General features: G+C 33.7%; 1 protein-coding gene across 1 annotated transcript in view; it reads left to right on the top strand.

The window, feature by feature from the left end:
* LOC118194056 (microsomal triglyceride transfer protein large subunit-like) overlaps window positions 1–26,120 on the top strand; it is a 139,337-nt gene that overhangs the window by 78,956 nt on the left and 34,261 nt on the right. Inside the window, exons 8-11 of the mRNA XM_035365243.1 lie at window positions 1,664–1,824; window positions 8,587–8,752; window positions 16,445–16,555; window positions 22,361–22,570. Of these exons, the coding sequence (XP_035221134.1) occupies window positions 1,664–1,824; window positions 8,587–8,752; window positions 16,445–16,555; window positions 22,361–22,570 (648 nt within the window). The remainder of the gene's footprint in view (window positions 1–1,663; window positions 1,825–8,586; window positions 8,753–16,444; window positions 16,556–22,360; window positions 22,571–26,120) is intronic.

The following is a 26,120-nucleotide window of genomic DNA, read 5'->3' as shown; positions in this document are numbered from 1 at the left end:
ATAGGTGACAGTACGACTTTGCTCAGTTCCGCCCCTAGTTTTGAAGGAGAGCACCTCAGAGGGAGGGTCCGAGGGTCTTCCACTCCTCTTCCCCTATTACCAGTCTCTCGAGAGAACTTTCGGCTGGCCGCATATTTAGAGTACCCCCTGCCACACAGCTACTATCCATTTACAAATATCCATGCCTTCATGGATATTTGTAAATGGATAGTAGCTGTGTAGTTCCCAGGATTCGAACCAGGACCCTTCGGTACCTCAGTCAGCGTCGCTAACCGCTATCGCGGTTGGGCGTTAGAAATCAAGTCCTTATTAAAACAAACATTATGCATGGTTGGCCATTAAAATTGTAATACTGTGAAGGAAAGCAGTTACCAGAATCATGTTTATTTTAAAAATAATTTGTAATAGAAGGATAAAATAATTAAAATTTCAGATAATTTTGAGTTACAGAACATGAATAATTCTCGAGCATCTTCTTCTGGCAACGATAGTACTTGTTATACAGCTGGGCACGGAGTTGAACAGACTTTGGATAACAGTAATGGGTACTGCAGATCCCGAGTTTCAATTCTATAATTTTTACGATTTGTATTCAAAGTAAGTTTCAAAATGTAACTACAGTGAAGTAAAAGACATTATAAAAGACCAAACATAATATATCATTTACCAAGAGATCGAACAAACATATGAATTATGCTTGTCCAATCATAAACAATCAACTAATCATAAACAATAAAACAGACAACATATGAATTATGTTGTCTGTTTTTAATGAGGTACAACATCATGAATGAAATGCATTTTATTTAAATCAATAGCTTAAGCATTTATAAAACGCTATTTAGAACTGCATTTACTGCTTTTAAATCGCTTAGTTTGTTAAGTAATAATGGGCGGATTAAAATGATAAATTAATATCTCAACAGACACTCATCAGCTAGTGGAAGGTATTATTTTTGCCAAAGGCAACACATGGTTTTTAAACAGCGATTTGGATGACTTAATTTAAAAACTAAATATTTTACACTTTGCCGAATGGAAACACACTGACACGAAGATAAAAATGTTTTTATTTCGAGCAGTAGAAACACGTGAGTTTTAAATCTCCGAGCGTTTGTCAACAAAAAATTCTTCAAACTTTAACAAATAATGAATTAGATTTAAAATAAATTCGAAATTTAAAATTTGGACGAAATTCAAAAACTTACTTTTAATATTAATGAATATTGGTTTTTTATCTTGTAAGGAAACACACTTTTAAAAGCTTGTTTATAATAACTCTAGTATAGTTTGTCAAAGAATTTTTGAAAATGTTCTTTAACAGAGAAGACGAAACCATTCTATATCAATTAATTTAAAAATTAAATGATAGAGGGGAAAAAATATGCTGACGATTATTGACGAAATATGCTGACGCTTCTTTGTAATAATTTCTCTGTATAGCATTTTAAACAGTCAAATTTTCATCAGGAATTTTAATAAAGATTCGAGCTCTTTTATAGCGTTATCCCATACGACTGGAAGTCGCTTTTTTAAAAAACAAATGCCTTTTTATTTTATGCGTCAAATAAATACAAAATGTATTATATTAAAATAAAATAAGAATTCTAAGACAAGAGTATTTTTATACACACATTTAATTTCTTTGGCTCTTATTTTACAGCTAGTAGATTCTTTGACCAAGTATCAAGATAGCTTGAGGGACAAAAACTTAGCTAAAATAAAGTCAGCATCAGCCTTCTACAAATTACTACCCATATTTCAAAATGCCCAGAAAGACGTCATTAAGAAAGTTTTACAGGATGAAAAACTAAAAGTTATTATGTAAGTAATTTTATAAATTACATATTTTGCGAAATGAATATATTTCAAAATTTAAATGATGGAAAACTGATACGGTTTTTGGAAAATCTAAGGTAATAAGAATTGGCAAAATTTTCATATAAAAATATATAAATATATAAATATATATTTTTATATGAAAAAACTTAGTATATAAAAATAAATGAAAATTTCGTTTCATTTTATGAAAAAAAATTATGCTGATTCTCGTTGCTTTAGCTTCTCCAATAATCGTTATTCGGGGCGTTATTTTAACCCAGATCTGATACTGTGTTTTATAATTTTAATTATCTTAAAGAATTTTGCGAAAATTTTGGAAAGTGATTAAAAATTACCATGCCAAAAACTTAACGGCAAAGAACAGCTAAAATCTGGCGAAATCACGGGATCCACGAAGTTGGAAAAGAAATTTAAGCATATAAGCGCAGAAAAGTTAATAAGAATGCTTACTTCGCTACAATACTGTATAAATAAAAAAATAATTTAAATATTAATAAACATATAAATAATTCCTATTTTATAAGTATAATAAACTGTAAACTTTTACATGCAGCTTAAAACAAAATTTAAAAATCAGTTTTAGAAAAATAACAAATTCTAACATTTTATACTATTCCCCTTCCGTTTTTATGTTCGTTACGAAAGAAGGAAACACAAATGTTTGACAATCGTACGACAAAAATTGCCCGAGATATTTAATTTCAAACACTTTGGAAGATTTGACGTCATTTTCAACTCGCCTTGAGGGTTCGGTTAGTAATAGTTAGTATTTGAGAATAGCTGGAAGTTGATTTTTCCCCCTTCCAAGTTTATATATATATATACATATATAAACATATGTTACGGTGAAACACCGAAATCTGGAGAATGTCGACTTTCACCGGTGAATGTCAACATTCACATAGTCTCTTGGTGTATGTCCGAAATATTTTCCAAATACTCTTATTTCTGACTTACACCGGTCAATGTCGACATTCACCATGTATTAATGGTGAATGTTGAACATATAACAATATTATAATTTCTTCTCCGTCATTCAGTCGCGAATAAACGCACTGGAAACTTGAAATAAGAACTTAAGAACACGAGAACCTAAAACACACAATACATTCAAAATGAGAAAGGAAAATAATACAAGTTAAAAACTTACTTCATTATACAGTACGTTTTAAATGAGAAAATGAAATAACAGTCATAAAAAACTTACTAAATTATGTGATTCAAATCTTATTTATTGCAACAACTTAAACTATTATGGCACTTTATGACCTCTCTTTTCGACTTTCACCAGAGCATATCTGTGATTGTAGACATACACCGGTGAGGGTTCGAATATACAAGAATGTAGTGAAATATTCGGTCTCTCACCGACGTATTTGGTGAATGTTGATATTCTCCGGTGAAAGTCGACATTCTCCAATTTTGGTCTTTCACGGTAACATATATATATATATATATATACTAGTGTGTCACATTCTTTAATTGGTTACAGTCGGAAACATCGCAGGAAAAACATCTCGGGAACGAAACATCGCTGAGAAAACAACGCAAGTCTAAAAACGGCGTCGTACAAAAGATGTCATCAGATGTCGAAAGCATCGCAGGCATGCGTTTTTAACACTTTAAAAATTCTAAATGCATATTCGTTTAATGATTTGTGAGCGCAAGAAGGAATGAGGAATCGTTTTACTTTTATATTTTTGAATAAACTAATAAATTTTCGCTGAAAAATTAAGAAGGAAACTTAAGCATTCCAAAACTGAAAATGAGTAGAACTGTTGACTATGAAACTGTTAATGCTATACAGTAGTTAATAGAATTTTATAATTTAAAAATTTTAATAGAAGTAACCACATGCAGTTACTCACCATCGTTTTTGAATATCTATTTTTTTAATCTTTTGTTAATTTTTTTTTTTTTAGTCCAAAGGGGCTTTGTCCCTGAAGGACTATTGTTTTCGTTTTGCGATTTTGCGTCGGACTCATAAACGTCGGTTCACTTTTCAAACTGTTGCCACAAAATGTTAGAGTCCTGCATTATATTTGAAGAAATTAAATAATGAAAAATCTGCATAAATGATTGTCTATTTCTCGCATTGTGATAAAACAATGGTACATAGAGTCATCGAATTTTGAATGACGAAATCCTACTGCGAATATGGGCATCTGAAATCCCAAATTTGGAATTTGTTTTATTATAGATTTTATATTTTGTAAAACTTTAACGAATTTTTGATTTACAAACTCAATGCTATAAAAGCGAGAAATGGCAACGTTATATAGAAAAAAAATACTTTTATCTCCAACTCGCGAGACTGTGTATATCGGAAATTCTAAAGATATGCTTAATTTGACATTATTTTGCGATATTGCTCTTGAACTGAATTTTATGGTTTAAGTGTAAAGAACATGATATTTAATAAATAAAGGTAACACTCAAAACGTTAAAAAACGCCCCTTTGGACGTAATTTAAAATCTGAAACATTTCAGTTTTTTTTTTTTTTTTTTTTTATCTTTATAAACTTTTCATGAAAAATTACCAACAAAACTCGAGAGATTAATTAGTGACTGACGTTTATTAGTTAACTATGTAAACTTAAAATTATATTAACTGTGATACTTAGCATTATTTTTTTACATCGTTTCCAGTTTTTGAATGCTTAAATTTCCTCTTTATTTCTTTCAGCATAATGTAGGTGCTTTATATTTTACCACGATATTTTTGACAATGATTATTTTTAAATTGAGAAGTTTTTGAGTCGCTTTATTTTCGACGGCGATATTCTGTACCACGCATTTTAGAACTGCGATGTTTTCTCCTTGCTTGCTTTTCTTTCACGATGTTTTGTATGACGACGTTTTCGCCTTGCGTTGTTTCCTCAGCGACGTTTCCTCCGTGATGTATTCGCCGCGATGGTTTCAGCGAACATCCAGTAATTTATTATTTTGTTGTAAACAGTATTGCCGAAACAGTTTTTCACGAAAGCTTTCAAACGTTAAAAATACATTATTAATGTTTTCACGAAATTTTACTGCTTTAGAATCATAATGTAATAAAAGTACGAAAACAAAATAATTGCGCTAGAAATATTTTAAATTTTAAATCCATGCAAATAATGTTTATTTACAAACATTCAAGAACCTACGATAGTTTTCCTAGAACAGAAATTCTGTGAGATTCTGTGAATCTGATCTTTTTGAAAAAGAAGATATTGATAAATACACGACAGTATCCATAGAAATGTTCGTCACTCTTAATATCTATATAATAATCACTCTTAATATCTAATATAATAATTTCTCTTAAAATCAGAAACCTGTTTCGAATGTGATACTTTATTTTTAGTTACGCACAAATAAATGCAAACAATTTGATCTTCAGTTTGTGTACGGCACTTGAATATAATCTCCAACTTTAAAATAAAAATCTCGGTCAACTTTTGCCGTACTTCAGTCACAGATTTTGTGATTTTAGCTCGAAGGAGCGTAAGATCAGAATTAATTTCTTTCTGGCATTTTCCGTCGTCCACTATAAAATTTCGTTTCATTTTTCAAATTGTTGTCTCCAAATATTACAGCCTTGCATTATATTTAAAGAAATTAAATAATGAAGAATATGCATGAATGTATCTCGCACTGTAAAAAACAGGTACATAAGATATCAAATTCTGAATAACGTAGTCCTCCACCCGGATATGGGCATCTGTAAACCCCGAATTTGGAATTTGTTTTATTATCTAGTTCATATTTTGTTAAGCATTTATGAGTTTTTGATTTAACGATTTCAAAGTGATCAATGGCAACACTGTGAAGTTGAAAGAAAAAAACATTTTTTATCTCCAGCGCGCGAGACTGTGTATCAGAAATTCTGAAGATATGCTCTTTTTAATTATTTTGTGATGTTGCTGTTGAATTGAGTTCTATGGTTTAAGTGGGAAGAAAATGATATTTAATAAATAAAGGTGACGCACAAGTGTGTAACAGCAAACTGGTAGACAGCGAAATCAGCGAGAGCGCGGAAAACCTTAACAAACCCTTTTGGGAGACGGTTAAAATCTGAAACCTTCCTTCATATTTTTTTCAGTCCATAGGGGGCTATTGTTTTCGCTTTGCGATTCTGCGTCTAATCACACTGAATGTCCGTTTCACTTTTCAAACTGTTGCCACCAAGTATTATCGCCCTCTATTATATCTGAAGAAATGAAATAATGAAGAAACTGCATCAATGTATGTATGTTTCTCACATTGTGATAAAGAGCCATCCCATCCAATTTTGAATGATTTAATCCCACTGCGAATATGGGCATCTGAAAGCCCAAATTTTAAATTTGGAATTTCTTTTATTATCGATTTCATAGTTTGTAAAACTTTAACGAATTTTTCATGAACAAACTCAATGATTTCAAAGCGAGCAATGGCAAAGTCGTACAGAAAAAACATTTTTATCTCCAGCGCGCGAGACTCTTTATCGGAAATTCTAAAGATAGGCTCAATTTAAAATTATTTTGCGACATTGCTACTAAACTGAAATTTATGGTTTAAGTGCGAAGAACATGATATTTAATAAATACAGGTAACACACAAAACGTTAAAAAAGCGCCCCTTTGGACGTAATATAAAATCTGAAAGCCGTCAGTTTTTTTTTAATAATGAGCGTAAAATTTTCCATGGGAAAATTGCGATTATGGAAAGGTATAAAAAGTTAGATTTCATAATTTTTGCGAAAGTATTTTATAATTTTAAAATTTCGAAGTTCAGTATCTACTCATTTGAAACACAAAAAACGACAACAACAACAACAACAAAACAAAACAAAAAAAAAAAAAAAAAAAAAAAGATGTAATTGGAAGTATTTGACTACGAGCAACATTTGCGAGAATAAAAATCGGGTAAGAATATCTGTGGATTCGCTTCACATGTAATAAATTTAAGAGATGACATTTAGACACCTTTTAAGAATAAAATATAAGAATAAGCAAAATGAGAATCAATGCACTAAATAAGAACATTTAAAAAGTACGCAGGTTTACAATACATAATTCAAAATAAGCAGCACATTACCGAAAACTTAGATTACTTTGTCTTATTGTTAACTGCTATATAATTAAGTCTGAAAGACTGTAACAAACATAGCTGCAGTAAGTCTTAATTTAAATGTCTTCCTTTCACTCAAAGACAACTCATCTGTAACTTATTTCATTAACATACGCCCATTTTGTAAATATTATCAATTTTAAAGTACCTGATATCAGATGCAATACGTTTCAGGCATTTAATTTCTAAACGCCTCCGTGAAACAAATTGGTATTTACCCTAATTTAATTATTCCATTTATTCTTACCAGGAGCGACAGAGCTTGTTATGCGAGATAGAATTTAACTTTTTAAATATTTGTGTTGTCTAGTTTATCACTGCATAATGAGTTTATTTTGGGAAATTCAAAGGTTCTTCATGTGATATGGATATGTCGCTGTATTGTTTATAACATTCAATGTATGCCTAAAGATTGAGTGATTTCAATCACACTCGAACGCTAATATCACAATCAGCACAGGTTTTGAGTGAACGTTTGAAAAAATGGCGTTTTCCAGATCCTGAATACCTTGCTTAAACGAACTAAATACCAAACAAGTTTTCAATAATAATTTACCACAGAAATGGGGAATCAATAATGAACTATAAATTTCGTGCTCAAAAAAATTAATTGTGTATTTTATGTATCCCTTGGTTATTTTGAGATTTTCAAATCCAACATGACGGCAGCTATTTCAAAGAATATTTAATTATGATTTCAGAATATGTATGATATTCTGAAATTATTCATTACGTTTGTTACTTAGTATTCATTACGTTTACTTTTGTGGTAATAATATATTTCAGAGAATATAGGAGAAACTCATATAAAAGGTAAATCAAGCAACAGAAAATCATTCAGACTTAGGCATAAAATTATTCTTTTTCCTATTTGTTTATTAATTAATTCTTCTACAAAATTCAATGTCTAATATCCCTGATTATTATGAAGTATCCTGATTCTTCACCGTTCTGAAACTAATAATAATAATAAAATCTGAAAGCCTGCAGATTTTATATTACGCCCAAAGGGGCGTTTATTTCATTTACACTCACATACATGTTTCGAGAGCATTTGGGCTAATGTCCCTTAGGGTGAAACATATTTAAGAATAACATGTCTTTAGAATTTCCTATAGATAGTCTCACTCGCTGGAGATAAAAATGTTTTATTCCGTACAATTTTGTCACTGCTCGCTTTGAAATCGTTGAGTTTTTAAATAAAAGAATCGGTTAAGTTTTACGAAATATGAAATAGATAATAGAATTCATTTGAAATTCAAAATTCGGTCTTCCAGGTGGTCATGTTCGGATTACATTATTTAAAAGTGGATGGCTCTAGGTACCGTTGCTTTTTCATAATGGGAGAAACATGCACACATTTATGCAGACTTTTCATTATTTAATTTCTTCAAATATAATACAGGGCGATAATATTTGGTGGCAACAATTTGAAAAGTGATTCAACGCTTTTAAGGATTCGACTCAAAATGCCGTTTTGAGAATAACAGCCCTTTGGAATTTTAGAAATGGGGAGGGGAGGAAGAAAGAAGAACAAATATAAAAAGAAAAGAAAAAAAAAAGCAGGCTAGCTTATGATCAAATATTACATTTATTGTGCTTTTTCGAAAATCCTCATTTCTAAATAATCTGCTGTAATTATTTTTACAGGCCTCAGATCTTGGATTTAATTGCTGCGAGCTGTACAAGGAATGCTCTAACTGCAGCTCTTGAGCATTTCAGCTCCTCTAAAAGCTCTGATGAACTGTTAGAACGTTTTCTTGTAAGTTTATCAGTCTTGCCTCGTCCAGATGGATTCATTTTGGAAGAACTGATGGTAAATATTTTGATTACATTTCTTTTCATTTGAGATTTCCAATAACTGACTAAATTCGTTACAAATTTCAAACATTTTTAATTTTCTTAGCGGAAATATTAAATCGCCGAGTGAAGACTTGGTTTTATATATGTATACATATGCATCAAAGTGTAATATCGATTGCAAGTATAACCTAAGTGAACTTGGTTTTTAACTTAAGTAAGTTACGAAGTATGCTCTAATCTCAAAAACTCGAGGACCCTTTTTAGGCCCTTAAAGTCACATAATTTGTAGCAGCATTAATCGCTATTAATCGTATTATACTTTTGCTTAGTACGTTACAGTTATGGACAGCTCTCGCACCTGGTCTAGCCGAGAATGAGGTACGGGAAGTGGACTGGAGAACTTGATTTTTCTTGGCTGTCATATTACTTTCAAGTAATATGACAGCCAAGAAATGCTGTGCATAGTACCAGGATGCTTGTACTGGTAGCTATACCTAGGTAGTTGTCCAAACATAGTATTCCAAAGTCCATGCCTTGTATCAGGATGTTAAAGCATTCACCAGTCCTTTCTGAAAACCTCGAGACAGAATATTTTCAAGAACACGAAAGTGAACGTGAGCATTTTCATCTTGCTGCCCTCTCCTCAATCCCCTAAATCTCCAGGCTTTACGGAGCCCACTGGATCCCGGCTTGGGTATTTCTCGGTTTTTGCCGGAGTACACCAGATTCCCTACATAGGAAGGCTCCCCGAGAATCAGACTTTTTGAAGGAGGGTGAAATTTTTAAGGAAAGAAAAGCCGTCCTCACGTGCCAAAGGCTTTTTCTCCAGGAAGTGCAATGGATTACAGAAACAGGTAAATGTTTCGTTCACGAAGATAACTCTGGCCATGCACGTCCAATGCTAGTGACCTTCCATGTAAAAGAACACCGGCAGACTTTTTGGAACGTTATTAACCAAATTCGGGGGGATGAAAATTGTCACTTAACATTTCAATTCTCCGATTCGGAGGGAATGTTTTTCTGGTGTCATGTACTTGACAGAATTATATCGCTAGGAGACGGTGGTCAGAAAATGCTACTGTTTTTCTTTACCTTCATACTTTCATTTCTCCGTTAAAAGTTCTTTCCATACTCTTATATGGCCTCTGGCATTCTTTCTATTCTCTTTAGTGACGCTTTTTATCATTTTTGATTGGTATGCTGAGAAAAGCTTTGTCTTTATTTCTGTCGTTCCTTCAAGGGGCAATTTTATTCCGTATATTGAAGACTCAAATTCAGCTGGACCACGTCTGAGCTGTTTTTTAGTTTGAAAGTAAAACTGCAATTCCAGATGGAGCCCAAATAAAAAGAGATTCGATATTTTATTATTTAACTACTTATTATTAATTTAATAAATTTATTACAGATTTTTTATTTCTTTACCTTTTACTGAACCTCAATATTAATTATTTTAATTATTTATCTTTGTTGCTCTTTCTTAACGGCCTTCCATAAGGTTCCGGTGTGCAGGCATGCCTCCACATTTATTCAACATCAAGTCTGTTCACTGCGACCGCTCAATGACAGAGCGAGATTGACCACTACAACCGGTTTTCTGTCCCTTCTGCTGCTAGACTCCGAAGGTGTAAGGCGGGCTTCTGTCCGTCCTCACCCCCCCCCGGGGGTCGACGTAGAGAACTCTGTATAAAATTTATGAATTTGGTGGTTCTGAAGGCTCTGGGAAAGGTCACTTATTGGCCGGCCTTGGAGTCTGGCACGTCCTAGCGCGGCGTGGTTCTTGTAACCCGGGAGTCTCCCCCGGGGTCGCTGGGTAATGTCCCGCTGCGACGGGCTCGCCCAAGCGACTGGTAGGAGCATTAGACGACCAGTGCTGCCTGGTGTCTTATCCAGGTGGTGCGCTGCTCTCCTGGAGGGTAATAGTGGAGGTTGAACCTCCACGATGTGCCCAAAGGGGGAGTAGACCTGTAGTGGGCTTAGTTCCCGGAACAGGGAAGCCAAAATCTTTCTTCTTTCTTCTGTCCGTCCTCACTGCGGATGATGCGTGTCTGCAATTTGTTCTTTTTCGTGCCTTTCTGACGACCATCTCCAATAGTTTCAAGAGAATGCATTTTGTCAAGAAAAATAATAGTAAGTGGTATGAAGATTCAACTAAATTGATCTTGATGCTGACTTCTGCGGTAAATGAATGATGTTTTACGACTTGAGACGTCCTCGAAAGGAATTCCTGTGCACGTGTTGCATCTTGATGCTAGAATTGGCCTTGTGTTTCCACAAAAATATATTGGAATAATAATTCAAGTCCTTCAAGTCAAAATTGAATTTTTGTTATCATGTAACTTTGTGTAACGAAGATGAACTGAGATTTACTAGATTGGAATTTTACGCATTTTGTGCACGAAAGGTTGGGACTCAAAATGGTAGGACTGATTCTTACTGCTGCAGTAGTTTGCCGTCTATTGTCTTCTGTCTGGAGATGTTTTCTTGATTTATGCTAGTATTAATTTAAATTTTCACGATGTCAAGATATAATAAATATTTCGTAATTCACATTATTTGTAAGTGTCATCCTTTGCGGGTAAGTTACTTTAATTCCATAATTTTTTTCAGATCACACATTTCATCCTGCACCTATCCAGTATTTCTGGGTTATTGCGAACACCACCCATTTATCATCACATTTGGAACATCATATATTATTACATTTGGTGCCGTTAGAAATTAAGCCTTGTAATTCTCAGTACAATATGTCTATCTAAAGTGTGCTAGAGAAATCCATTGGAAACCTTTTTTCCTCTACCATTTTGAAGCGGAATAGCCATTGTTATGCAATAAGAATGGCTAAAATATATTTAATGATTCCTCATTTTCAAGTCATTTTCAAGGCGAATTAGTTCAACCTCCAAAACCGGGGCCTATAATATACCAATAAAAATATTACTCTTTTATTGTAGTTATTTCAGTTTTATTGTGTAACCTTTGTAGCTCTGTAGCTAAATTAGTTAAAGCAAAACTTTAATTATGTACTTATTGCTTTAAGCAAGTTAGAATTCGTTTGTGCGGATTCTAAGCATTATATATGCCTGGTCTTTAAATTCTTGAACATTTTTGGTAATTCTATAATTTCTGAACATGCTGTCTTAAATTTTCAATTTAATTTTTTTTTTGAAAATACGGTACATTTTATTGAAAATATTATTCAGCGTTTCGCCTTTTTTTAAAATTTTAGTCACAATTATGTTACCTTATTTCTGAATTTATAAATATATCTATACTTGTTATCATGTACTCAAATGTATTCCAGTATTATAACTATATCTTAAAATCTCTACAACTTGTAATTTGTAAATTTATGTAATTTTGCTTTATCCTGCATTGCAGATATTATGCTCTTAGCGTCCAAATGGAATTAAATACTAGATTTGTATGAAAATTCTTGAAAGGGGCTATCTAAATTTTTTCAAGACATTTATATACAAAGGGAAATTTAATTAACTTCGAAGCTCAGTAATTAAGCAATTGAATTACCGAAACTTCTTAGATTAATTAGAATGCATTCTGTTTGTTTTTTTCAAGTTGCGCCATTTATGGTTTGGTAGTCTCCTCAAACATAATAAAATTCCCTGGATTATAGAATCTTATCTCTGATAATCCCAATAGATGGCACCACTAACCTTTCTCTTTTCAGGACGCGGTACTAGTCCTTCGTTTTAAATATGGGGTTCTCAAACATTTTCCATTTTGTACCATATAAATAAGAATAAAAAATGTATGTACTAGAAAAGGGTGCCATTCTATATTTGTTTTGGTCATTCATTTAAATCTTTTGTTCGAAAATTCTACCACCAAAAGTGATGTAATGGAAGATTAGTGGTACATGTATCATTAGTTTGCGAAACTTTGCTGTAAACACAATTTGTAACATAAGATGGTGACTTGAGTATATATTGACGATTGCAGAAAAACGTCGTAATATTTTGGCCGAATATTTGTGTTGCATAGTCTTCTGGTCTTATCGATTCTCATTCCTCGTCTCGCAGTGACGATGAACGTGTATTGCAGTTTTCTCTCACTTTGGGATCTAACTGTCCCAGTCCAGTAAGCAGACAGTTCAGTGTTATTTTTAGTCAGTTAAAGTATATTTTAAACTTATGTTTTTAGGTACCCTTGAGGACAGAAAAATGTCCCTTTTTAGGACACCAGGCGAATCGGCCGATAACGAAATGGAATCGGACCGGTCGTTAATGTCAGGAAAATCTATGCAATTCCCGATTAGGAAGGAAGATTGGTTAAAATCACCGAAGAATAAAAATAAAAAGAAGAAGATGAAAACTACGTCGGAATCTGATGTGACGCTTCTTAATGAGGACAAAAAGATGGATGGTGAAATCGCAATGGATATTCTGGTAAGAAGGGTTAAGGAACAGGATATAATGAATGTCATGCAATCACTGGGTATATCAGAAGGACCTGCCGAGTTGGTAACAGATAACCAACGAAAGAATACTCAAGACCGAGATGAAGAAGAGAAAAATGAAGGACTGTAGATTTCTCCACAAAAAAAAAAAAAAAAAAAAAAAAAAAAAAAACAGCGAGAGTGCAGGAAAAGACAGTCCCCATGGAATTTTCACAGGAAAAATAGGTTCGGAAAACTGCAGGCAGTTAACGCTAATGAGGAAGAAAGGGCAAATACTGATGAGTTACTTTCACCAATTGTTTTTCAGCAGGGAAAAATAGATTGGTTAAAGATGGAAGATATACTAAGATTAAATTGTACGGAAGAGTTTGATGCCCGAATGAAATCTAAAGCTATACTTGTCAACCTAAAATCTGTAGATGATCACAGGAAGGTCACGAAACTCTTGAAGGAAAGAGGGATTCCTTTCCGCACGTATCTGATGTCCCATGAGAAGCAATTCAGGGTTATTTTGAAAGATAAAATATATAAGATAAAAAGAAAAAATAAAATAAAAAAGATAAAAGAAAAAGACAAAATATAAAAGATAAAATATACAAGATAAAAAGAAAAAATAAAATAAAAAAGATAAAAGAAAAGATAAAATATATAAGATAAAAGAAAAAGATAAAATATATAAGATAAAAAGAAGAAGCAATTTTCGCTGATTTAGAAAGAAGAAAATTCCCGATTTAAAGGTGAAACAGTTTAGCCTATTAGAAATAAGAAATAATTTTGAAAAAGAAAATTCAAAATTATTTTTAAGAAATAATTTTGAAAAACTGCTTATCTGGCTTTTAGAACTTAAGAAAAACAAGAACGGCTACGCAATTCACTCGCTGAACATTGAAAATAGAAAAGTACAATCCGCGCCGAAGACCAACACAGTGCTATAGATGTCAAGAGTGTGGACACTCGCAGCATCTTTGCACTAATGCAGAAAGGTGCTGCAAATGCGGAGAGAATCACAGGAGCAACGTCTGTTCCTTGAAGAAAGAAGACAAATCAGTTTGCATTTTTTGTAAACAAAATCATGTCTGCAATTACTGCGGGTGTGAAGTGTATAAGAAAAAGTTTGAGAAAATAGAGAAGAAAACCGAGCAACAAGCGCCGAAAGAATTCGCTAGGAAGAAAGACCATTTCCCAGAGCTAACGGAGACACCCAAAGAAGGAAAACGAAATACTAGAAAGTTAAAAAGAAAGTGAGAAAGTTTTTAGTGAGAAAGTTAAAAAGAAAATTACGAAGATCCCTGAAGAAGCCACTGAAGCGATGTCTTGGTTACAAGGCCCGGAAATCCAGGATTTCATAGACAATATTATCGAACATATAAACAAAATCAGAGCAGCTAAAAGTACGGCAGAAAAATTAGCAGTTAGTTTTCGAGCAGCAATGTATATTATGAAAGTAGCAGAAGAGAAAGATTAGCTGGTAATTCCCCATCCTAAGGACTTATATCATTCTCGAAAATTTCATTTTTCTTCCTTTACCCCTTTCAAAATTTACTTAACCTTTTTACTTTAATTCAATCAAATTTTTTATAACTCAGCTAAGTTCTAAAAGGTGATAGGTTATTGTTTTGTCATTATTCGTAATTTTTCAAAATGTTCTACAAAGGGTACGGTCTCTGAACCCAGTTGCCCTGGTGTTTTGACATCGTAATTTTAGCTGGAGCGCACTCTGGTGCGCTAAATAAGCCCTAAATGAGCGAGCCTCTGGCAGCTGTTTTGTGAAACGGAACTACAGGGATTCATAAACTTTTGATTTCATAAAACTCTATTTTTATTAAATGTGTTTTAAAAATTTATGGTAATTTCTGAATGCATAGCTGTCTGTGTTTCTGTTTCGAATTTATATATTTCCCCCCATACTTTTTCGTTTAAATATTCTTCTATGTTCTCATATTTTTTCTAACATTCTCTCTAATCCCATTAGCACAATCTTTTCACCTAATTTAAATACTCGCTAACTAAACTTGCATTCTGGCAGGCAAACAGAAAGCCAGAAAAGCAGAAAAGTTATCAAACAAAGAATAACTGTCAAAATCGTAAAAACAACCTTGTATTTAGCGTAAGTATATTGAAGCACTCAATCGATTTCGAGGGCAGCTAAAGGTCCCTCCTCATCAGGAGAAAGAAATAAATCCGTTCAATGATTGCTTTCCATTATTCGAAGTTCAGATTTTGAGCGTGAAGGTGCAGTTGCCCCTCGCTCCCTATTTTTAACTTCGCTAATTTTTCTTGTCCTTTGCGTTATATGTTTGATCAGATAGCCTGGCTCAGTAAAAGTAGGCGGCCAGTGTAACTCTGATTAAAAATCCGGTTTAACCATGTGCAGTGCTGATAAGGACCACGTGTTTCTGAGACTCCTTCCCCTTTATTTTTCTTCTTACTATGTATTTCTTTCTTCTGATAAGGAGGGACCTTTAGCTGCCCTCGAAATCGATTGAGTGTTTCAATATACTTACGCTAAATAGAAGGTTGTTTTTCCATTTTGATTGTCACATTAGCGTGTTTCTCTTCTAGTCTAAAGAATAACTGGTTAATTATAAGTAAATCCTTACAAGATGTTGCCATAGCCGAAGAGCTTCAATAAATAACTTGGCGTCTCCTTTTCAAGACGTTAATTAATGTACAATAACTGACTAAGAATTCTGAAATTAATAATAAATAAAATAATAAAAAATAATTAAATAAATAAAAATAATTACTATAACCAAAAAAGTACTTTTATTGCAACAGGAATTAATTCGAAATCCACATAAAGTGAAAAACAACAGTAAGGTAAAAAAACAACAGTAAAGTAAAAAACAACAGTAAAGTAAAAAACGGAAAATAACTGAACAGCGAAAAGTGACTTTAAGAGGCGCAAAATTCAGTTAAACGCTGCTATAGTTGCTCTGTAGATTGCAATTATCCTTTCTTCAAATGAAATATGTCAAATTTGTTTGTAAGCACTATATTATTTTTATAAAATGAAAGCAAAATAATTGCAATAAACCCCCCTGAAATAGATATACTAATAAGAATTGTAAAATTTAAGAAAACTGGAGAAATATTTTTTTCAGATATATTTTGAAACCGTTTCAATATTATTAACTCAATGATATAAAAATTAACTCATATAAAATAATAACAAAGAAAAATTATAAAATAAGTTCTTTAGAATAGTAAAGAAAACATTTTTGTTTTCAGTTTTTAATAAATGAAGCAATACAATACTTGTTCCTTACATTTTTTATTCTTGCTTTTCAGTCTTTTATAGAAAAAAAGGAACCTAGTGAAAAAGTTCAAGCCACCCTGATTTCAACACTTGGATCTATTTTAAGAATTTATGCACAGCATTATGAAATTGCTGATAAAAAGGTAAGAAACATATTAGTTTGAAGGTTAAACTAAATACGAAGTTTTAACTTATGTGCTTCGATAATTTTTATATGTTTCTCTTGATTGTTAACGTCTAGCACAGCACAGCTACAGTTTAATATCTGTAGAAACTCTTAAACAAGTGTATTTAACGACAGTATTGGCGTTACAGTGTTTTAAAGTATCTTTATTACTTTTCATTTATTTATTTATCATGTGGTCCGCTATTCGGGACTACGCGGAAAGGGAAGGATGCCCCGTGGAGGACTTAGGAAAACTGGCTAAGAGCGATTAACTTCAGTGAGTTTAGCACTGTAGCCTTTCATTCTACAGGTATCTAATTCAACTATTTGCAAATATCTATTTAATAAATTCAACGATTTCAAAGCCAGCAGCGGTAACACTGTACAGAATGAAAGATGGTACTGAAATCATCATTCCGTGGCCTCGCTCAAATTTCAAGTACCGGCTAAAACAACTTGCTTCAAAATCTTGGCAAGATTTGTGGGACAATGCTCCACAGGGAAGACGCACATATAACTTGATGCCCAATGTAAGCTTAGCATCTCCGAACTCGAATCCTTCCCTAAATTACTTTATAACAGGACCATGGACCCTTCCCCACATATTTCTACGCAAGAAATTTGGCAAATTCTGATATCTGCATATGTGGGGAACAGGGAACTCCTGATCACTACGTTTTCTCATGCCCCTTAACTGAGGATATTCACATAAAATCTCCAAGAACTGACCTCCTGGCATTCCAAATGTTTTTAATTAAAGATAAACATCAATATCCAAAGTTTCAGAAAATTATGCAACGACTCTCTTCGTACGGCCTAGATCTCTGTCAAGTGTAAGTCCACATACAGTTTAAACTTGGTGAACTTTTACATGCTGTGATTATGAACAAAATGGATCCGCTCGTGAACTTTATAAACTGCAATAAACCAATATATCTGAAATAACCCATGGACACCTACCATATACTACCTCTTTAGCATTATTATAACAATTCATTTAACATTGTTGCCATTACTAATTATAATTATCTCATTATGTTTATTTGTTTATTAATTATGTTTATCTCCTATTTTTGTTGCACCAAATCAGATGTTTAATTTACCTTGTGAATAATTAAGACACAATAACACGCCGAATAAATACTAATTCAGAAGTCAAACAACAAAAATCAGCGTTATATTTACAAAATTTTCACAGGACTAGTTTCGATGGTTTTACCGAACCACCATCTTCAGCTGCAAAACCGCAAATGAACAAGGTAGGAAATAATGATTAGATAAGATAAGAAAGCCTGGACAAGAATAAGCAAGTGGCGCCATCTGTTGGTAAAACCAGAACTAAAACATAATTTCTTTAAAGGCCGAAGGCAAATTTGGATTGGAATTAGGATCGTTAACTAGAACAGAAAGATTTTTATGAATGTGAAATGCCTCTAGAAAATCCAGTTCTCCAATGGAAGATGTTTTTTGAATAATTTTGGCAGCAGAAAAACTGAAAGTGTGGTTTTCGGACCAACAATGTTGAGCAACAGAAGACTTCTGTGTTTCCTTTTTTCTAACATATGCCTCACGTTCCTTGACGCGAAATTTTAAGGCTCTCTTAGTTTGGCCAATGTAAATTAAACCACACTGGCAAGGAATCCTATAAATACCCCAGGAATTCATATCCGGAATGGGGTCCTTGAGTATGGAACTCGGAATTTTATTGATGGGAGAATAAACAACCCGAAAGTGAAATTTCTGCAAAATACGTGCAACTTTATAGCTAATTGATGGAAAGAAGGTAATGACAACAGAATTTTTATAATCTCCTAAAACAAGAGTGTGCCTTTTAGTGTGTTGAGATGAGAATTTTTTAACTGCTTGATTAATAATGTTGGGCGGAAAGCCCCTGTCAATAGCTATTGCTTTTAAATACTTTAGTTCTTCATCAAGGGCTAGTTTGGAGGAGCAAATTTGAAGGGCACGGAAAACATAGGAATAAAATGAAGCTAACTTTTGTTTAGTCGGATGACATGATTTAAAGTGTGGTGGAAGGCAAACCGATGAAGGTTTACGGTAAACCGTAGTACTGAAGTTTATGTGTTACGTGTGACCAGAATGTCGAGAAACGGAAGAGAATTGCAAGTCTCAAGTTCAAAAGTGAACTGAATAGCAGGATCAATAGAATTCATTGTTGAAAGAGCTTTATTTAAATCATCTTTATTACCTTCAAACAGAGTAAAAGTATCGTCTACGTAGCGGAAACATGCCGGGAAGTTTAAAGTTTCAAACAATTTTGATTCATAATAATGCATGTAGATATCAGCCAGGATGGGACTGAGGGGGCTTCCCATGCCTAATCCCTCAGTTTGCTTGTAATATTTATTTTGGAAAACAAAATGTGTTTGTTTCAAACAGAGTTGAGTGAGAGAAATTAGCTCATCAATTTCGATGCAAGAGAAATGAAATTCGCGAAGTCTGCTTTCTAGACATCTTAATGCACCCTCCACTGGGACATTGGTGAATAATGAACCTTGTGAATCTCCTACTATTTTGTAATCTATTTATGCCCTACACCATTATTTTTAATAAATGCTGGATGCGGAGCGTACTGTGGAATTGCACGATGTACCATAATAGGCAAACTTTAGACCTTTTGAAAAGCTTCAGTCTATGCAAATTCTTATAAAACTTGCAATTAGCCCCCCTTTTTTTTTTCTCTCAAAGAGTTAGTATGGGAAGACATTACCAGTTGACCTATGGTACATCGCTGGTGTCCCCCATACTTTTACCTTTACCTTTACCTGTACAGAATGAAACATTTTTATCTCCAACTCGCGAAAATATCTACCGGAAATTCTAAACATATACCGTTTCTAAATATTTTGTGATTTTGCCGTTGAATCGAATTTTATATGGCGTAAGCATCAATAATGTAGTACTGAATAAACACACAAAGCGTTAATAATAAAAAGACAAAAAAAAAAAAAAAAAGTTTCGTAAAGCCTTCTTAGAAAGAAAACTGAATATTGATATGATAAACTGAAAAAAGATTGAAACAAACAAAAAAATATATGCCAACAGTTACCGCTGCATCGGGAATTCTAAACGTATACAGCTATGCCGCTCTTAAAATGTTTATAATTTTGCTGTTGAACTTTGCATGGCGTAAGTGCGAAGAAACTTATGCTTAACAATATAGCTAAAAATCCTCCCCACCCCCCAAAAAAATAGTGGGTTAATAGGTCTGAGTGTAACAGCAGGCCTGTAGACTGAAAGGAGATTGTAAAAAACCTTAACAAACCCTTTTGGATGAACTCTGGAACCTTTCAGATTTTTTTTTCACATATACTCATTTTATGATCTATTAAAAAATATAATTTTTTAAAATCTTTAAGTGTATCGTAAAATGCAAAAAGGAGAATAAGGAAATGAGGGAATAAGCAATATCGCGTGGACGTAAATTTTACAAGCACAAGTTAGGCAAAAATATAAAATTTGCAAACCATCGCACAATTTTACAGCACTAGACTGTGCTGCAAAGAGATTTAGTCATGCAAGGTGTCCATAATTTATTCACCGGATAAACATATGCTTTACATAAGAGAAAGAGTTATGATATAAGAGACAGAGAAAAAAAGACTAACTGAATTTTATTCAGCACTTCAAAGAATTTTATATTAATACACTTTAAGGGGACTCACGCACCTTAAAACCCATAAGATCTTCGAATAGGTGACTGTGGCAAGAATTGGGATAACTTATTTATTTTAAAAGCAATTACTACCAACATTTTACAGCTGACTACATAATATAGCTGCTTTCTGAAACAGTAATCAGAAAGTTTGTGTTGCCACAAATATTTTTATAATTTAATCCGCTTTGTGACAACATTTTTCGTCATGTTTCCAACTTGCGCGCACAGTTTAAAACATTCTGTTTCATAATTTAATTCCATATTTAATATATAGCTTTTATAATATTTGGGAACTACTGTGAACCTAAAATTCTAAAAATTTCATGTTCAATTTTTATTTTATTTTGAGTCGAGTTTATAAAATGTATTTTATTAACAAAATTTTTAATGTTTTCGTCCATAAAATTTTTCAATATTAAAATATTTATCAGATTGTTGGTTCAATTCGAAAATAGTGCCCATATAAAGAATTCCATCCAATTTCAAGTATGTACCATTAGCCATTTTTAAAATATCATGCGCGCAAGGTGGAAACATGGCGAAATATTTTGTCACAAAGAAGATTAAATTACAAAAATATTTGTGGCAACACAAACTTTCTGTTTACTAGTTTCCAAAGCAGCTATATTATGCAGTCAGCTGTAAAACGTTGGAAGTAATTGCTTTTAAAATAAATAAAATATCTAAATTCTTGCAACAGTCACATATTCGAAGATCATGAGGGGTTTAAGGTGTATGAGTCCCCTTAACATGACCACCATTAATTGCTCGAGAAGTCTGTTCTCTGTTTCCCTCTTGAATTATTAAACATTTGCGGAGTCATCTCGGTTGTTTCTGTTGTAATTCAGTTTTTTAATTTTTGATGCTGCAAATCTTTGCAGCACAAACTCGGTTTATCAAGTATCCCCAGGAAAATGCAAGTGGTGTGATACCCAGAAAGCGTGATGGCCTTGAAACTAGTCCACCTCCACCAAACCAACACTGAATGAATGTTTTAATCACGCACATGAGTAGCCAAATGAGTGGAGGTTTATCTAGTGGAAAAAAACGTTTGGCTGGTTGTCTTCTAATTGCGTTACAGTAAACAATCTCAGTATATCAAAGTAAACATCCAGATTACTTGATGACTGGGAGAAAAACAAGAAACCAGTTTCTGTAGAAATTGAGTGAGGTCATACCTCATTACCTTTCTCAATTTTCCTCGCATAATGCAGGTTTTCTGATCCCGAAATCCTAGCATGAAAAAGTTGATTCATCAAGGAATACGATTTTCGGAAGAAACTGATCGTCCTTATTGACATGTTCAAGCATGTATACAGAAAATTCCTTACAAACCACACAACCATTAGGTTTCATTTGTTGACAAAGCTGCAGTTTATACGTCGACAGTTTCAACCATTGAAGAACAATTTTATGAACAGTCAACATGGGACTTCCTGTTTGTAGGCTGGCAAAGCGAATATATATACTGCGACTGCACACAAACACTCTCGAAACATTTTCATACCTGACTCATTGTCGATTGTCTACCTCCATTTCCTTTTCTGAAACATGTTCGGCTTCTCGAAACAGTTTTAATTGATTGCTCCGTTGGTGAAGGTTTATTTATTAAATTCATGTCGATACCGCCTCTAAACTGTTTCCAGAAATTTCGTTTCCCATAACCAAAGAACGCATATTGCTTTTTCACTGCATGACGCCATTTTGTCTGTAAACAAGCAAGTTTCGTGTTGCCATTTCCAAAAATTAGAGCAAATGAAATTACTTGAACTAAAAAAATTGCCTGTTACTTCGTAAAATTACTTTTCAATTTAATTTTGTCATCCGGTATTTAAATTATGGGCATCCTGTATTTTACTGTGTTATGCCAAGGTGCCAAAAAATCAATATGATTTTAATTTTTCGAATAACTATTATCTATGAAATCATAACATAATATTACAATTTTTGTGAACGCAACTTTCTTACTTTATTTTTTAAAGAAATTTTTTATTAATAGTTTCTTTTGAACTAACTTCAAAAATGTTTTATATAAAAGAAAAGCTCAAAGTACAATTTATTTTATCACAATTGTATTTCAATGTGATAATATTTTATATCTAGATTGTGGACGATACACGTATTTTCCTCGAACGAAGACTTCAGAACTGTAATAGCGAGTCTTGCTCAGTTGCCTATCTACGTGGACTGCGTAATGCTGCCCAACCCAAATCTTCCTCGTTGCTATTAAAATATGCCGTCAAAGGTGGTAAACCTGCATTAGAGGCCGTCTTTGCATTGAGAAATATTCCAGGTCGATTGTTGCCACCCGAAGTAAGGTTTAATTTTGGGTATTTAATATTTAAATGTTTTCTAATAGCTGATTGTTACCAATAATTTATAAATTTTTACTTATGCATGAAAATCATTCTTTACAGTTTTTAATTCAAAACTGAATTATTCTTAAATTCTGCCGTTATTAAGCTCATAAACATAAAGTATTCAGATACAGGTTTCTTAATTTAACTGTTACCTTCTAGATTCTTTAACGGTCAACAGAAATTTCAAGGTGGTTTAAAAGCAAGCGGTAGTTGTATCATTAAAATTGGTATGAACAAAAATATTAATTATATTCGATTACTTGCAAACATTCTATTATATTTCAGCGGCCGGATACTTTGCTAGTTAACGCATTGATCGCCATATAATTTGATATAAATTGATTGAAAAATGACTGTTGGTTTTCAGGCTTACTGAGGATATAAAAACATAATTGGTATTTTATTATTTTGCTGCATTTTTAAACAAATAAAATTTAACGCTTTTTGATGTGAAGTCACCAGTACCCATCACGGGGGTAGTGTAAAAATTTTACTGCATGCGCAGAACGATTTTACGCACTTCACTGGTCACCTATGACCTCATGGCACTGCTAAAATAACCAGATGTCTGTCACCGGTGACCCCCATGGCGACCTTGGCGTTAAGTACTTGTCGAGGAATGCAAAAATAATCGGTCTTTTAGCCATTTCATGATTGAGAAAGTTTCCAAGTGCAACAGAAGAGATGGCCGATTTTAAACTCGTGAGAACAGGGAAACTTCATCCTGATTTTGATGGAAAACCACCTGGAAGTCAGAATGAGACCCCAGGAAAATCTGCCAGTTTCAAGGGCGTCCCACCATCCTACCCTACGATCAAACCTCTCGACAGGAGTTTCGACTCACCAGGCTTTCCCCATGTCGCCCATATATTTACAAACATCCATGCTTTCTCCGGGACTGAATGTGTTCAGGTGTCTCAGATGCTGGAATTCTTTACCATATTTCATCTATTGTAACCACTTTGTCATTAGCTAGGGCACATGGTACCCTGCCCTAGCACGGCAAAAGCTCTGATGAATGTGTCGATTGAGGTAGAAACAATCTGCTGTGCGTTGAAGGATTATCGGACACCGAGACATACGATTGTGCATTGTCCTGTTTGAAGGTGACTGAAGGATGCCTTAAGGTATGCAAGAACCATATGCCTAATGACCACATTAATCTTTCTCTGACTAGTAAGAAGAGTCGTTTTGGCTAGACAGTTAATGTATACGCATACAATTACCGTCATTTTGTTTTGTGTAGAAGGTTAATATCTGTCTATACGATTGCAGTCGTGTTATTTAGATGGTTGATGTCTGCAAATATCATCCTATTGTCTCGACGGCTAGTTACTTCACGCACAATTAAGGTTTTCTGATCAAGAACATAGTTTTATCTAGATGGTTAATGTCTGCATATATGTAATTCTAGGGTGAGTACTATGGCTGTACGGTTCATACGAATCATTCGTTAAGATATCTCTTCTATCGATCATTGGTGCATCAAGGTGTTGTGAGCGTGAATATCACTCCGTCCGTCTTTTCTGGAGCCATGGGTTTCACATTCGCACGAGAATGATTGCGCAAATATAAAAACTAATACGACTAAAGTAAGCAACATTTCGGATATTTGATAATCCGCAGTCGCGGTACGTTTCGTCTTTCTACTCGAGGCTACTTTATACTTTTAGTAAAAGAAGGTTGAGAGACCTTTGGACCCGAACCCCCTGGGGTCAAAACTGTGGGCGGAACTGAGCAAAATCATGCTGTCACTTCGTGCTCAAGGCTCTTGCCAACGCCAGGCGCAATCTTGCACTCCTTGCCACGAAGAATTTCGTAGGTTTGTTCTGTTGTTGCTGTCGGACAAGTGAAATAACTCACAACAACAACAAGATTTTCCCAAATAAAATTTGAGGAAAAAAAGAATCAAAAGCTTTGAAAGATGTTTCAAACAAAATTTTACCAAAGTTTGATTCGATTAAGTTTCACAGGATTGACATGCTTCAAGACTAAATTCTGGCTTCATGCAGAAGTAAAGGAACACGATTCTCGTATAGAAAACCATTGGATACTAAGGCTATTCACTAAATAGTCTACGTACGCTTTGCTAACATTATCAGGTTCAATGTTCCGCCTTACTTTCTTTGGGAACATGCAAGGACCTGACTCGGAACAGGGAGCTTACTAAAGATATGTTCAATAACTGTGGGAAGTAGACAAGATACACAGGAAGGGTATACAAAACCCTTTATTTTTCACTTTTTACAATAATTTCCGTACTTCGGAATACAGAGACCAACTACTTGTGGTCTGAACGTAAGAATATAAAAATATAACTATAACTTAAATTTGGAATAATCAACAAGGGCCTACGTGTAAGATTGGCCGGATATTAACAGGAAGCCGTATGTAGTACAGAGAACTGTTAACACTACAATACGTTTAAAATTATCACGAGGATTAAACCTCTGGCCTGGAAGGCAAACAGCAACCGAGTAAAACTTCTAAGGCAAGCGGCCTGCTTCGACTAACTCCTTCCTCTCTCTCGCTTGGCAAAAAGCCACAACTTAAGTACTTGGCGTTCGCCAGACAAATTTTGCATAAATAAGTTAACGCTTTTAATTCTGGCCGGAAGTAGAAAATAAGAAGTGATAGTAAAGATTTAAAATAAAATAAACGTTAGTAAAACTTAAGATCCTTACAACATAACTAAATTTACTCCTTAGGGGACTGGCTTGACTTCACAGATTCCTTGCATGCAAGTCCCATAAAAGAGTTCACAACTGGTAAAAGGAGAAAAAGCATCTTGCCTATATAAAAGTAAAGCATTCAGAGGAAACATCCCCAAAACAAACATTTCGAATATGTGGTTCACAAAGTACCTTGCAAATTTCATGCATAAATTTACATTACATTTGAAATCCCAGCCTCTCTTTCGCTCTCTTTTCACACTTACTCCAGAGTAACGATACACTCACGCGTCCTTTGTATATGTGCTGCACTGTAATAATTTTCTCGATACCAAACATGTAATTCTTAGGGAAGTTTCACGGCGGAGGGTTATTCTTCATAATATTGCTGCAATTGTAATCACACGCATTGTAATCACATTTATAATATTAAAGACTACCTATAAGAAGAACTTTCAAATACAATTTTGAATTAGAATGAACGCTAAAGAACCACTGGCATTATAAAGATTAATAGGGAATTTAACATCTGCAGCAATTTTGAATTACTGTGTTTCGAATTCTTTCACTGGCAATCACTTAAGAACAGCGGTATTTGCGAAAATGTTTTTTGTTAATTCCCAACATTAAGTGCAGTGTTATAAAAGACAAAGGATCTTTACTTATTAAGGCAAACAATATTATTAATGGGATTTATGCGGGGGGGGATTTGTTATTTTTTTTATCTTTCTTGTTGACAATATTACTATTATAGCTTTAAGCGTCCAAAAACCATGGCTTTCATAGCGTTTTTCATAGCATCACGCACTAGATACGAGAAATATTTTTCCG

This window comes from Stegodyphus dumicola, chromosome 4, assembly GCF_044657685.1.
Source record: "Stegodyphus dumicola isolate Sdum_Otavi_A_Nest chromosome 4, ASM4465768v1".
Lineage (NCBI taxonomy): Eukaryota > Metazoa > Arthropoda > Arachnida > Araneae > Eresidae > Stegodyphus > Stegodyphus dumicola.
The sequence above is the reverse complement of the archived record's forward strand: the minus strand, read 5'-3'. Positions and strand labels throughout refer to the sequence as shown.